Source organism: Mercurialis annua, linkage group LG3, assembly GCF_937616625.2.
Source record: "Mercurialis annua linkage group LG3, ddMerAnnu1.2, whole genome shotgun sequence".
Taxonomy (NCBI): Eukaryota; Viridiplantae; Streptophyta; class Magnoliopsida; order Malpighiales; family Euphorbiaceae; genus Mercurialis; species Mercurialis annua.
In genome coordinates, this window is record NC_065572.1 from 70,732,094 (window position 1) to 70,748,524 (window position 16,431).

The 16,431-nt window shown below is 26.3% G+C and overlaps 1 protein-coding gene across 2 annotated transcripts; it reads left to right on the forward strand.

Annotated features, from left to right (window-relative positions):
- The first annotated feature begins 1,243 nt into the window (after positions 1–1,243).
- On the forward strand, positions 1,244–3,840 carry LOC126671576 (protein MHF1 homolog). 2 transcript variants are annotated; one of them, XM_050365357.2, is made up of 5 exons: positions 1,253–1,500; positions 1,587–1,658; positions 2,397–2,477; positions 3,121–3,248; positions 3,478–3,840. In XM_050365357.2, exons 1-5 carry the CDS (start codon positions 1,386–1,388, stop codon positions 3,565–3,567), a joined length of 486 nt encoding a protein of 161 aa, XP_050221314.1. In that variant the 5' UTR covers positions 1,253–1,385; the 3' UTR covers positions 3,568–3,840. The 2 variants fall into 2 exon arrangements, with proteins under 2 accessions (XP_050221315.1, XP_050221314.1); XM_050365358.2 differs by lacking the exon at positions 2,397–2,477 and having other exon boundaries at positions 1,244–1,500.
- Positions 3,841–16,431: the final 12,591 nt, after the last annotated feature.

Here is a 16,431-nt window from a genome sequence, read left to right on the forward strand (position 1 = left end):
TACGTCGTTTAACTATTTATTTTTAAATAATAAATCAATAATCATCTAATATATCTAAGATGTATTGAAATTTATCAATCGTGTATAATTTATGTATCAACGATGTATCTATAAAGTACATTAAAAAATGTATCTATCATGTATAAATTATACATCATAGATGTATAAATATAAAACGAACCGATCAAATTAGACAATTGAATCAATTAAATAGATTAAAATAAAAAATAACAATTAAATTGGTTAATTATACTTTAATTTTACTACATCTAATTCTTTTTCTAGACCCAAAATGTCTCCGCTTCTTCTCTAACTAATGCATTTATTTATATTTTCCACACATTCTCCATTGCCATAATATCTCCATAGAAGATTTTTTTGGTGGCAGAATCACCTAATTTCCTCCAAGTCTTATCTGATGGCATTGTAAAACTATTTACACTTCTTCCATGCAACAAAAAAATCCAAAAACTCAACAACACGGAATTGTTCCATCATTGACTGTCTCAATTCAAGATTTTGAAAAAGAGAAATTAACCTACATACGCGTCGTTTAACTATTTTCTTTTAAAATTATAAATCAATAATTATCTAATATATTTGAAACATATCAAATATGTATAAAACACAAGAAAAAGTGTTTGAACGGTCGAATATATATCAAACATGTATCAGAGATGAATAAAATATGTATAAAAAATGAATCAAAAATGTATCGAAAATGTACAAAATAAAAACACTAATATAAAATAAAAATATAAACAATAATTCAAAAATACAAAAATCATAGAAATTAAAGTTTGTGGTACCATTTTTAAAACAAGATGTAAAGAATGTGTACCAATTTTTGCTAATAACGCAAATAAAGAAAAAGGACCTAAAGTGATAACTGATAAGGAAAATGGAGACAAGTGGATATTTAAAAATTGATGGGGCACTCTTAAGTCATAATGCGACGTACTCTAAATCATAATGCTGACGGCTATAATTGAAACCAAGAGCCCCTCTTTTCTTTTTGTTTCATCAGTCCCGTGAATCATATCTCAACTGTGGATCCCTTCGGTTGAAAAATATATATGATTTGGTGGACACATGTTGGCTTGGGAGGAAGGTGGTGTTGGTTGAAAAGTATAATAGAAGTTGGTATTTTATGAAAGAAAAATTGTAATCAAGTAACTAAATTAATTAAATTGCATTATGTGAAATAGAGAGTCATTATTGTGGTTTTCTTGTTATTTTGTCTAAAAGAAAAAGGAAATTTATATAGTCTTGGTGGTAAGTTGGACACATTTCCAACAAAAACGGTGCGTTTGGTACTTTCCCGCGCTTCAGCTGTTTATATTAGACGGACTGCGGCAATCGACAGATCCCTAAATTTTAAAAAAATGGAAGGAGAACATGGGAACGACGATTTAGAAAGAGTAGAAGAGGACGAATCGGTTAACGAGTTGCTTCGAGACCGATTCCGGCTCTCTGCCATCTCTATCGCAGAAACTGAAGGTGAATTTTTAATTATTCACCTCCTACAGTTTTTCATTTTTTTTATTTTGTCTAATTTTGAAAGCATTATTGATTTTTCTGAACAGCGAAAAATATCGGAATGGAGATATCTGAACCAATAATTGCTTGCATTTCCGATTTAGCCTTTAAATACACAGGTGAATTTCCGATTTAGCCTTAAAATACACTGCTGAAATGTTCAATTGTTCATCATATGAAATTTTGATTTTACTTTTTAAATGTGGTTAGAATTTAGAATATGTCTTTTATTGATGTTATCATTTCCTTTGGATATTGAAATGTTTAGACATGCTTCTTGTTCGTGCTCATCAAGCGAACAATTTTGATTTTAGTTTTAGATGCGGTTAGAACGACTTAACTTAAGTAGCAATTTGCCCCTTCAACTTGTAAACAATGGGCAATTAACACACAAATTAACTTTGTGGGCAAATTAGTCATGAACTTGCATATTATGGGCAATTTGCCCCCTAAACTTGTAAGTTATTTGTCCCTCAATTGGCAATTTGCCCCATCAAATTTTAAGCTACTTTTTCAAAATGGGGCTAATTGCCCATAATCAGCAAGTTCATGACTAATTTGTCCACAAAGTTAATTTATGTGTTAATTGCCCATTACTTACAAGTTGAAGGGGCAAATTGCTACTTAAGTCCGGTTAGAACTATGTCTTGAAGTTCTGTAAAAGCATTACCTATTTACTCACCTGTAAAGAGATTATAACCTGCACATGAGATGATACTAGTAATTAAGAAAGATCTATCTAAAATATCATATATTATATGTTTTAATTCTGAGATTAGTAAGATATTTGCTATAATTGCTCTCGAACACTTGTATAATAAGCTTTGATTGAAGTATTTCCTTTTTGAAATTTTCAGAGCAATTGGCAAAGGATCTGGAGCTGTTTGCTCAGCATGCTAGTCGTAAAACTGTCAGCATGGATGATGTTATACTTTCTGGTATATGTGTATATGTAATCCTTTTCTAGTCATGTAGTTTGCATTAAGTTTTTATTATAAGTCCATCTCCAAAGACTAAAATCATTTGTTGCGAGTCTTACATCAAATTGATGTAAATTTACGGAATATATCCAATACATAACACTACTTTTAACACAAAAAAGGAATGTTCTGTTTAAATTATACCATCTTTCCTTTCTTTTTTCCTTTTATGACAAAAAAATAGAGTTGCTGGCAAATTATATATCGGTGTTGGATTTGGCGTTGTGTTGGAGTATAAAGAAATGGCAAATGACATTTGTCGTCCCTGTTCGAGTTGCTCTAAATAAGTAACACTGCATGATACTGATGATTTTCTTGTTTGATTTGTAAAACCATTACAAGGCTCTCTTCTCTTCCCATGTTCTTTGGTTTGAGCTCTACGCAACTGTTAAAAGACATTAATGATTAGGGTAATTGAAAGAGGTGATGAAAAGGTCCCTTTGCAAGTAATTTTGCTTTTCATCAAATTATTCTTGTTGTCGATTTGGAGTAAGTGTGAGAATCTGGTAGGAAGAATCTTTCTCGCTATCTTAATGTTTGTATAAGTAACATAGTTTGATTCCATTAGATGTGCTGAGCTGACACCCTTCTTTGGTTTCAGCTCATAGAAATGAACATGTAGCTGCCTTGTTGAGGTCCTTCGCCCGTGATCTGAAAGCTAAAGAACCCCAGTCGGATAGGAAAAGGAAGAAAGTGTCGAAAAAGCAAGATGCAGCAATTACTAATGCAGTACATATTCATGATATTTAAGAACAGTTTAACGTATTAATTTTGAGAAAATTGTGCACCATTACTTGCTATTGAGTGCAAAAAGTCTGTCACTGTATCTAGAGATAGAACTGTGTAAACTTATTACATTTTCATCAAACGTATTACCCTGTTGAATATTTATCTTGCAAAGCTCTGCAAATATAAACATCCGCTGCAGCCAATTTTATTTTCAAAATTTATGTTGCAGACATTGAGTTCACCTGCATTACTCAGCAATCTTCTCAACCATGGACCTAGTGCCGTGTTGGATTTCGTTTCCCGGAGGATCAGATTCTGAGGATTTTGGTTATGTACTAAATGTTATTTTGCAATCATGTACATCTTTGTAAATAAATTCCTTACAAAATCCACTTGTGTTCATCTGCATTTTGGAATTGGCGATGGATCTTGCAAGTTGTAACCTAGTTACACAATTGATGAAGTACCGAGTCAAAATTGATGTGATCAAATGCCAATCTTAGGCCCATCATTTAATTGGGGCCAAATTCGTGTTTGATAAGGACCTTTTTTTACACGATTTAATTTTAATTTGTTTACATTTTTTGAGTTATATACTGTAAAATCTTATATAGAACTTAAATTAAATCACTTCGCCGTTTAAAGTAGGCAGACTGAACCAAGATAAAAAAAATTAATAAAAATAACATGCCACCGATTAATATTTTATTTAACTGTTATGTTAAAAGCATCTAATAACTTTTACAATAATTTCTTTTATTTTTTTAAAATTCAATATTTGATCAGTTTTTAAAGACAACAGCGGCCAACTCCCAGACCAAATGTTTGATGTCATTAGCAGTGAGGTTTGGTAGCTAACCTATATCCAAACCTGAAAAAGTTACCGTGTCCGTGTGGTAAATTATGTGCAAAACCAAAACTATGTCACGAGTTTTACAACTTTTGACGACTCCAATCAAATGACAAGACCTTATAAATTTTACCAAGTGGTTAAAAAATGAGCATAGCATGCAAACAGTGTGCACCTAATGAGTCCAAGACAAAGAATCTTGAAAACAATAGAAAAAGAGAGATAAGTTATAAGTAGTTGGTGAATAAGAAACTAAAGAAACACTGCCAGAAACTACCAGAGTAATTAAATTTAAAAGTTTTTTTTTCTTTTTTAAAGTTATACTGTAGAAGACAAAATGAGGTAAAAGAATAAAAAAGTAGCTTTCTCTTTTTTCCATTTGTCAGTTACATTATTACTGTTTTGAGTTCAAGTTTCAATCACAACCGTTCAAAACGCGCTTAAAAATGAACTAAAATAGTTGACAGTGAACCATAACCCCCTCCTACTATTTCATCACTACCGTACATTCGCAACACACGCCTACAGAATTTTATAATCAAAATTTATTAAATGTAAATAAAAAATTATGTAATTTAAATAGTGTGACTATTTTATTTGGATTTTTGCTCTTTAATAGCCATTTATGACAGCATCTTTTTATTTTGTTTATTATTTTTTTAATTAAGAGGAACAGTTGAGATATTTGTCTTGGTATGCAAATTTCAATAATGGTGGAGCATCACATGGCGGTCTGCATGGAAGGTTAGGGTTGCAAACTATCTTTTGTAATGGCCCATCTACGTTCATTTTTTGTCCTGTACAATTATTTAGGGCCTAGACATCAACTACTATTCCTGTTTAGTTTATCACAGATCAAGTTTTAATATGAAATTTATTTTAGACAAATATTTTAATTGTTTGATGGAAGTTATACATACAAAAAAACCTCGTTTAGATTCACAAACCTTTTAACTAATACTCAAAGTCATCTCGCAATGAGATTCAAATAGCTCGAATTTGAGCTTAAATTGAATTTTTTTCAATTTAACCTCGAGTAACTAGAGACTAACCTAATTAACTTTTATTCATGTGCATAACAAACACTTCTTATCATTAGTTTTTTTGCATATTATTAATTAAAACTTGTTATATTTGATGTCTTCTATAATTGATTCCATATTATAATTTGTTTTATTTTCTTTCCAAAATTCAACTCAAAAATGTCTTATTACTTTACCTTTCATATTCTACTCCTTGTTCATTATGACTACGTGTGCATGTGCCTCTTCTGTTAGAATAAAATCAGCAATTGCATAAGCTTATTTAAAATTATTGGTTTTTTTAATCTAGTACATATACAAACACACCTGAACCGTTTCTTTCTTAGCTTTTTTTCTTGATTATTCTCATAATTTACTTAAACTTAGTATCGATCAAAAAGATAAAAAGAAACTATTACTATTGGTCCATGTTATATTTTTTTTCGGGCAAATAAATTTGCAGAAATTGTCAAAGTTTGACTCTTAATGATTGCCCGTCAGTAGAACATGTCACTTAGATATTTTGTTTATATTTATAATTCACAAAGATTAAAATATTTAAATGTATTTCACTTAAAATATTTACAATATATTTTGCCTCTTTAAAAAGTTCTTTTTATATAATTTCATATGTTAAGAAAATGTTCTCACGGCACTCCATAAATAATGGCAATACCAAGTCATTTTCACGCAATACAACACAGGCTGTAGTGTAGATCCAACCGTCACCACTCCACCATTACCATGTGAACTTTTTTCTAACTTTTTTTTCTCTCTCTTTATATCGTTTTCATAACAACCGTCCGATTTGCCGGAAATTTGTTAAGAAGCTTACATTCCAAGCGTTGTCACTACGCCGCACGTATACAAAGTTAAGAGCAGTAAGTTTCTCATGGCAAAGTACACGTGGTGCCTCTTCAGCCATTCAAATCAATTACCCCTGCAGTAAAAATTTTTGGATAAAACTACTGTAAGGTCCCTGCACTAGTATTTTTTATTTTATATGGTGACTGCAGATTGTTTTAGCCAAAAATAGTCCCTTTACTGTAAAATTTGTCAATTTGGACGAAATTGCCGCATAAAATAAGAGATTCGTTAAGTATATTCCATATCATTAACAACCAAAAAATTAACATCAAAAGACTTTAACTAAAACAAAAATATAAAAGTCAGAGATCTAATAATGAGTTTAATCTATAGTGCGTAAAGCTAAAAAACAATAGACCGATTATATGCATCTCATTTTTTGTACGCTATACGAGTGTTTTTGTAGATTATACAGATAATTTTGACAAAAAATAGAAGTATAAATTATTGTGAAAATTTAAATTAATAATTCAGTTTAGTATACTTAAAAACAAATAACAAAATTATAATTTTATGACATATATAATATTTATTTAGTAATAAATTTGTAAGCAATATAATAACTTAATTTAATTTATAATTGGATGAATAAATATTATATTAAAATAAAATAATTTTTAGAGAAATTCGTTAAATGGTCCAAGTCAAACTACTAAAAAAAACTGATAAAATACATAGATTGGCTCCTCTAGTCGAATTCCATGAATTGTTAGGGTTTTCATAGCGGATTGCGTCTCGCTTGAATACCTATGGTCATTAAAAAGGAACAAAAAGATCCTGAGCGTTAACTCTATAAAAAGTACCAATAAATTCTTATGGTAAAAAATGGCCTAGTCACTAAAAAACACTCCAACTTTCAAAAAAAAAATGTTTATGGCCATATCTTTTAAAATCTTCAATGTAGCCCATTTTTCAATTTTTCACTTTCAATTGTAGTCATTTATCCAAATTGAAGTCGAAAAAAGTTCAAATAAACCTATTATATTTCTTCATTTTTAAAATTTTGTTATCACAAACTTGCAAATTAGAAAAATGTGAAGTAATACAAACATAACATTTGAATTCTTTTTCACTTCAATTTGGACAAATGGCTATAATTAAAAGTGAAAATTGACAAATGGAGAAGATTGTGAAAGATGTGGTCATAAAGAATTTTTTTTTTAAAGTAGGGTATTTTTAGACGATTAAACATATTTTAATTGAACATAACTATTTTGATTATTAAAAACATTATATACTTATATGTTTCGAGTTAATGAAATAATATCTGATTTTTAGAATTATTTTTATTTTTTGTAAATTTGATGCTAGTATTTATTGTTTGAATTATTTTTAATTTATTTTATTGATAAAATAATATATATAATTTTTAGTATAATTTTTTATTTACAAAAAAAATAGTTACTATAATTACTCAGCATACATTTTTATTTAATTACACTAAAGATAAGGTCAATTGTAATTACTTAATATAAATTATTAGTATAATTAAATAACAATTTTACTAATTTATTATAATAATTATTTTCATCTTCTATCTAATTCTTTTATATAGTAAGTATAAGATTTATTATAATTATTCAATATGAATTTATTTAATTACACCATATATAAAATTTATTATAATATATTATTATAGCTAAGTAGAAATTATATAATAATAATAAACTTTTAACATAGTATAATTAAAAAATAAATTTTAATAAATTTTATATTCAGTGTAATTAAATAAATAATTATGCCAATTTTTTTTTATAATCAAAATCTTCATTAAAAAATAATCGAAGCAGTTAAAAATGTAAGATACTCAAGTTCGAAAACCAATCCAGAACGAGCATTACGCATTAACAAGTGTGCAGTCTGATTCGCAGATCGCCTTACAAAAATAAAAAAATAAACTAGAAAACTGCTTCACTAACAAAACATAATCCTCAACCAATAAATCGCCCATGGACTGCTCTGGCTTTCTAATATCTTGAATAACGTTCAAAGCATCTGATTCAATAGTTAGATTGCTCCATCTCTTCAACCAACTAAGAAACTCCCTTATACCAATCAGTTTAGCAGTTCTAGCATTAAAAATGCCCGAAAAACTCAGCTGCCTCGCCTAAATGATGTCTCCATACTCATTACGAACTAAGCAACCAACCGCTGCTCTCCCCTCCGCCTTGAAGATATAAATTGTTTATTTTTTAGATAAAAGAACATAAAAAGTAACTATCAATTCATTTTTAAATAATCCAAACAAATTAAAAATAATAAACATTAATCTACAATGCTTTTGATTCATAAAAAATATTATATAATATTTTTATAATAATTAAAATAACTATCTTATTTTTTAGAGAAAATTTATATCAATCTTAACCAACAAAGATTTATATGTACCTTTTATTTTAAATGAACAAAAAAATTAACGGAGTTAACGATCATGATCATTTATACCATTTTTTGTGTATTTTGTACAAAAATTCTAAATGAAACGTAATCCACTCAAAGGATCTATATTTTACATGTCACATGTATCATCTTTTGTATAATTAGTTGCTTTTGCCCATTAATCCTCCTAATAAAGGATTACAATAAGGTTAATTTTCAATTAATCAATTGTCACAAAATAGTTGTGATATTTGTCATGTAACGTGTGCATATGCGGGATTGTTGCGAGCTTTGGTGAAAGACTCTTTTACTCGTGCCGTGAAACAAAGAAAGGTGTTATACTACATAAACTAAATAATAAAGAAAAAAACTATACTACCCTACAATAGCATTTTAACTATGTTAACAATAAAATTCTTCAATTAAGGCATAATATACATAATAAGTTACGTAATTAAAATTATAGAATAGCAGTTTGACTGTTCTCAAATAATGTATAATTTAAAACAAAATAAATATTAAAAATTATTATCTAAAATGTTGTTTGCATTGAAGTATTTTAGAAGATCAAAATCTATGAATTTAATTGAGATTAAAAACGATTGTATAAGAATATATGAATTTGAAAAATTCATCGTCCTCCGAACTTCATTCATCTTTAAAAGTCTCGCCGCTTATATGTGAAAGTTGAATTGCACCATCTTTAAAGAATATAAAATATTTTAAATTTTTATTGTTCTATAAATATTTCCATATTCATTATTTATATGCTCAATCTGAACAATTGAATTTATAAAGTTTATAAATTTTACATTTGATGAATTTAAAAAATGTTCAATTCAAGCTGTGTCTAAGTAAAAATTCTTTTATTTTATTACATTTTTATATACTCCCTCCTCCGGTCCATAATATTCTTTTAAAAATTCTTTTATTTTAGTACATTATAATATACTAATGGCCAACCTAAAGTCTGATCTTCCTGCAATACATTTTGTTCTTAGACCAAATTCTTTTATTTTATTACATTTTTATATACTCCCTCCGGTCCATAATATTTGTCACATTTGAGAAATTTTCTTTGTCCATAATATAGTCATGTTATAATATCAAGAGAGCATTAATTGCTATTTTTCCATGTTTGCCCCTCATTAATTTATTAAAAGAATACAATAAACAAATAAAAAATGGTAGCTATAAATGAAAACAAATTTCAATGTAGGGTTAACTTAGTAAAAGTGTTTACAAATTAAGACATATTAATTGTTTTCTTAGTTCTTATGCCAAAGCCAAATGCGACAAATATTATGGACCGGAAGGAATAATTTATAAAAAATTATATTTATTTTTACTCAATGTAGTAATAGATTTTTCATTTCTTTAATTTATTTATTATAATTAATCATGATGTATATAAAAATTAAGCATTCTAAACAATAAATGGTTGTTTATAATTTGAATAAAATATAAAAAATTGCCTTTTACTTATACAAGATGGATCACAAAGGATAGAAACAGAAATTAAGTGAAAATTATATAAGAACATAACAGGTATGTGAACTTTTATTTTTTATTACAGTGTATCTCTATTTCGTTTATATTTATTTGATTTTCTAATATTTACTTAAGTAAATAAAAATCAAATTTAATTTGTATTAGCTTATTTTTATAATAGTCAATAAAATTAATAAGAAGTTTATTGACAACAATTTTGAGTTGTCACTTAAACAAAAATCATATCACTGAATATGCAATTAGCCAAATTTTCTTGATATACATTTTTGTTTAAACAGTAAATTACAGATAAAGTCTGCAATTTGAAGAGGAATTACAAGCAAGGAATTGTTATTAATTAGAATTAGGTTTATTGTCGTGAATTATTAGGCATATGAGTTATGACCAACGAACAAGAATAAGACCAGTCTAGCTCCATCTAATTTAGGTGGCCTTTTATTTTTATTTATTTTTTAATTGTTTTTATTTTATGTAAAGTTTCATGTGTCAAGTCAAGACACCTGGCAGATACACAATCTGTATCTGATCCAATTAAATCATTTTATTAGTTTATCCTTTCATTAGTGGGGCTTTCTGGTATAATTAATAATTAAAAAAATATAGGCAGATAAGTTGTCCTAGTAAATTATAAAAATAAGCATATTATTTACTAAAATAATAACATTATATTTAATGAGAAATAAAAGTGAGTAATGAGCTTGCTTTGCATTATTTTTTCCTGGTAACATACAGTTTAAATGTAGATTTTCATTTTGTATTTATTTAAAAATACACTTTTTGATTATTATCGTCCAAAGAGATGCATTAAAATTAATTTGAAAAGGTATGCATTATAAATTGGCTTAATACGTTATTTAACTTCTAAATTTTACCAATTAATTCCATGTGACCTTTAAACTATTTTTTTATTCCATTGAATCTCATAATTATTTTTTGTGTTCTATTTAACCCCTAAACTTTACCACTTTATTTAATACAACCAGTAAATTAATTTTTTGTTCCATTGAACCTTTTAACTATTTTTTGTTCTATTTAACCCTTCAAACTAAACTATTTGTTCTATTAACCCTTTAACTAAGTGTTTTTTCCAATAAACATCTAAACTATTTTGTTTTACCCATTTAACCTTTCACACAATGTATTAATTTTAGAAAAGATATGAATATGTTTTTTACATTTAAAATAAAGAGCGATGTATTTTATATATTATTTAAAAATCCATTTAAGAATTAATTACTTTAAAAATCATGAATTTTAGCGTGTTTTACAATTTAAACACAAACTTAAAATATTCGTAATTGATTTAAAAAGTTTAAAATTGTAAAAAAATAAAAGTTGGTATTTTAAAATTTCTAAAATTGAAAATTTGAGTTAAATTTACAAAACACACTAAAATTTATATTTTTTTAAAACAATTAAACATTCATTTAATATTATCAAAGTATAATAAATTTATATATTTTATAAATATCGTTAACCAAATGAGACAAACTCTCTTTATCATTTTTGGAATGTAAAAAAACATTTGCATGTTCAAGAAGTAATATCATTTAATTATGGCCTAATTACTTAAGAAACCTCCACCTTGAACAGTTTTTCTCGTTTATACCCTGACCTTATAAAAAAATTAGTTGTACCCAATTTTGGGTTCTTAGGTTTCATCTCTACTCAATATAAGAATAAATTTGACAATTTAACGAATTAAAAGATAAAAAAAATAAAAACAATTAAATAAAAGATTATATCATACGTTCAATTAGTATATAAATATAAATTGAAGAATTATCTTAAACATTTTTTCAAGTAAAAAGAGACAATTTTAATACTTTTGGGTAGGAACGAAATATAACAACACAAAATTGGGTACAAATTACTGTTTTCCAAGGTCAGGTATAAACGAAAAAAAATTTCAAGGTGGATTTTTTTTAAGTAATTAAGTCTTTAATTATTTGATCAACTTTAAATATTTTTATTTATGTCGTCAATAATTTACAAAAATATTATTACAAAAATCATATGTCATTGTATATAAATTAACTTATATGTTTTTAAGCATTTATTCTAGACATAATATGGTTGAAAATTAAATAGTTGTATTTTAATAGGTTAAACGGGTAAAAATTAAAAATTTAAATGTGCAATCGGCAAAAAAAACTTAAGGGATTAAATAGAACAAATAGTATAGTTTGAAGGTTAAAATAGAATAAAAAAATAGTTAAAAGGTCTAATGGAACACGAAATTAGTTCAGATGTCCAAAGAAACAAAATGGTAAAGTTTAGGGGTTAAATAGAACAAAAAAATTAGTTAAAAAGTTAAATGGAACAAAAAATTTAGTTTAGAGGTCGGATGGAACAAAATGATAAAATTTAAGGGTTAAATAAAATATTATGCCATTATAAATTAGAGATTTGCATTTAATTTGAATTTGCACCTATATTTTAATTTTTTAGAAATTAAATTGGAATTAATTTATAACAAATTAATTAATTCTTTCAATTCAAATAGAAATAAATCAGCTGGTTCGACTGAATTTTTTAATTTAATTAATTTTATGTTTTTTTTATTGAAATAATAAAATAAAATTCATTAATTGAAAGTTCATTGATCATCAAATAGAATAGGCATAAGGTACAAAAAAACCATCGAATTTTTTCAGTTCGTACAAATAGCCCATTATATTAAAAAACGTACATATAACCACCTGAACTCGATTTTTTGGTACAAATAACCCAGTGCCGTTAACAAAATCTTAACTCCGTTAAGTTTATAAATACGAGGTACAAAAAAACCATCATACTTTTTAAAACGGACAATATAACCCTATAAAACATTAAACCTTATATTTAATTTTTTAGACAATTATATTATTACCTTAATAAAGGTATATATTCATTATAATTTTAGAAAATATCATGTAAATTATATATATAGTATTTGAAAAATAAAAATATTTTTCATTCACTAATGGCTTATATATGTTGTTAATTTTTACACATTCTTAAAATATCTATTTATATACTAATATATTATAAATGTATAATAATATTAAATTCTAAAAATATAATATATATATATATATATATATATATATATTATTTTATATTAGTATTTTAAAAAATATGTAAAATTTATAATTTATATTTAACATTGATTGAAAAATATTTTTATGCGCACACGCGCGCGCGCACATGAAAGTATAAGTAATAAAGTTTAAAATTTATAATATGAGATGTTTATTAAAAAAAACTAATCATATATAAATTTTAAAATATATTTATATTTGTACTAAAATATTTCTAAATTTAAATTTAAATATAATTATCATAATATATATTAACATACTAGTTATATGTAAATTTAATATTATATAATATATTTCTTTATAATTGAGGGAGGAGGAGCGTTTGTGAGAAGAATTGAATCCACGATCTTAACAGTTTTGTTGTCCAATACTTTTACCATTTGAGCAACAACTCTTTGATTATTATATAATATTTTTATTAAAATAGATGTAGTTTATTATTATTATTATTATTATTATTATTATTATATTCTTAATAATGATAATATTATTATATATTTGTAATATTTAAGTATATACATAGATATTTTAAGGAATGTATAAAAATTAATAATTTATATATGTTATTATTGATGGAAGAATAATTTTATGTTTCAAATACTATATATATAATTTACATGGTATTTTTTGAAATTATAATGAATATATACCTTTATTAAGGTAATAATATAATTGTCTAAAAAATAAATATAAAGTTAAATGTTTTATAGGGTTATATTTGTCCGTTTTAAAAAGTATAATGGTTATTTTGTACCTCGTATTTATAAATTTAACGGAGTTAAGATTTTGTTAACGGCAGTGGGTTATTTGTACCAAAAAATCGAGTTCAGGTGGTTATATGTAATTTTTTTAGTACAATAGGCTATTTGTACCAACTGAAAAAATTTGATAGTTTTTTTGTACTTTCTGCCAATAGAATATGATATTGGAAGCGATCGACATCAAGACAAACTGCCTGACTTTGTGAATATTTATTGTGCTAAAGCATGACCTACTATATAAGTATTAAGTTCTCAATTAACATATCGAAATTTTTTACACATACTGTTATTCATTAATCTGAATAGTCTTTTGCTATTAAACTAATACTATTACAAGGTAGGAAAAATGTAGTCGAATGTTATATTCTTTAAATAAAAAGGAATTATATTGTCTTTTAATATTGTAAGAATAATATTATCTCTTATCACAAAATGTTACAGATAGAAGCTCTATATATCTTTACTATTCAGTCTTCAATATTCATACTCGTGTTATATTTATTATCTTTGTGAATATTTACTGTGATAAAGCATGAACTACTGTAAAAAAAATTTAGTTCTAGACTTAAAATAGTGAAGAAAGGTACTTTATTTAAATTAAAAGTAAAAATGTGTATAAAATATTAAAAAGTTTGAATTAATTTGAGGAGATCGGTGTGTGATTTTTGACCAAGGATAGCTAAAAACCACCTCCTGAATGAGTAAAAATGAAAAACTTACAAAAGCTTGATAGAGTTTTTTTTTTCAAAAGAGCGGCTAATTTTTTTAATTGTTTTTAAGTTTAGTGGTTTTAATTAAACTTTTTATAAATTAATTTAAAACTTTCAAAGTTTGCAAACCTATTTTCATTTAATAATTTAGATGAAATTCTATCCAAATTTTAAAAAATTAATTTAATTGTCTTAATTTCTAAGTTGAACTCCTATACTAACTCCTTAATTACAAAATTCATTTTTAAAAGTTTTAAAATTAGCTTCTAGTCATAAATAAAATGACGTCAAAAAAAGCAAATAAATATTGTGGTTAGCTGAAATATTAACGCATTTAAATTGATTGAACAAAAATTAAATAGAAAAATTGTTAAATTGAGATAGATTTACAAGCCTTACAAGCTTTATATAAATTTATAAAAGTCGAAAATGTTTAGTTTTTAGCGTTATCATACCTTAATTGTATTAATTTGTGTTGAACAAGTTTTAATTTTGTAACTAAAAAATAAGAAAATTATAACATCAAACTGCAGAATCGAACTAAATTATTAAATCTACTCGATTTTTGCATAATCCTAGATTGTGCATTATGAGAAAGAAAACAAATGATTAAAAGGTCCAGATGAAAGAAAAAAGTACATTTGGGTCCCTGTGTGCCTTTTGTTTTATATTTGCACAAAGGTAATAATGGGCGATCCACTGACTCCATTACTGTTGCAAGGCAATAGCTTTTAGCAGTTTGGATGAAACTGCAAAGCCTTATTCTAAACTTTTCAGCGTGAGATTGAATGACATTGTTAACTAAGACCTCAAAAAATCATGTTCACTGAGCAGTTCTATTGTTTTCAAATGATTGATGACAAGCTCTTTATCTTCTTTAAAAAAAGGACTTAATTGCCATTATATTATGCATCAACCAATTCTGAAAAATTGACCTTTTGTTTTTCAAAAAGGAAATTATATCAAGATAGATATTAAAATATATCTAAATCAACTCATACAAAATATTTTAAAGTTAGACTAAATCGAATAATCAATCTATTCGAAAAACAAAACAACAAAAATATAAAAATTAAATTTCACCATTTATAATAATCCATTAGTGAAACTCTCTTTTATAGAGATGTTGGAGGTAAGGACGTAAGTGAGTCAATCTCGCTCGCATTTCACTAAAAAGTCTTTATTGGTGACTGCTTTTGCAGTAATCATCATTTATTTGGGTTTTTGATATTTGGGTGCCTCATAGGCACCCAAATTTCCATTGTTGTGCCTCTTTCAAAAATAATTCCAAAAGAGTGCCTGATCCGACCTGTTCCGCATTCTAGGAATGCGGAACATGTGGGGTTCCGCATTCCTAAAATGCGGAACACCACCAATTTAGGTCAAAATTAGTGGTGTTCCGCATTCTAGGAATGCGGAACACCACCTGTTCCGCATTCCTAGAATGCGGAACAGGTGGGACCAGGCACTCTTTTGGAATTATTTCCGAAAGAGGCACTGATCCGGAAATTTGGATGCCTTTGAGGCACCCAAATATCAAAAACCCCATTTATTTATAGATTTTCTCTCTCAATTTTATTGGAAAATCACATATTACTGTATTTTGACAATTTTACCCCTAAAAATATTAGTCTTTGACAAAATAATATTTATCCATTCAATTTTTTTAATCTAAATTAGTTCGTGTATAAAATTCATTCTATTTATCATTGATAGTCTCTATTTAATTTTTTATAATATGATTTTTGTAAACTGTTTTATTTAATTTCATTATTCAGTGGAGCTCTTTTCCTTATCATCCTTTTTTTTTAATTCTATGATTATGCCACTTTATACATGCACGTTTTATGTACATTATCATAATATCATTTATACGCCACACAGTAGAGTTCCTATTGAGAAAACAGAAAAGAAATTAATATTTAGAACATAGAACAAGAAAAAGAAAGAAAAAAAGGTAAAGTGAAATTAATCATTTTCCTTAAAAACAAAAGAAAAG

Excerpts from the sequence above, each read along its gene's own strand:
- LOC126671576 (XM_050365357.2), top strand. The coding sequence starts at position 1,386 with ATGGAAGGAGAACATGGGAACGACGATTTAGAAAGAGTAGAAGAGGAC. Across the intron at positions 1,501-1,586 it reads CTCTATCGCAGAAACTGAAG|CGAAAAATATCGGAATGGAG; the intron begins GTGAATTTTTAA and ends TTTTCTGAACAG. Across the intron at positions 1,659-2,396 it reads TTTAGCCTTTAAATACACAG|AGCAATTGGCAAAGGATCTG; the intron begins GTGAATTTCCGA and ends TGAAATTTTCAG.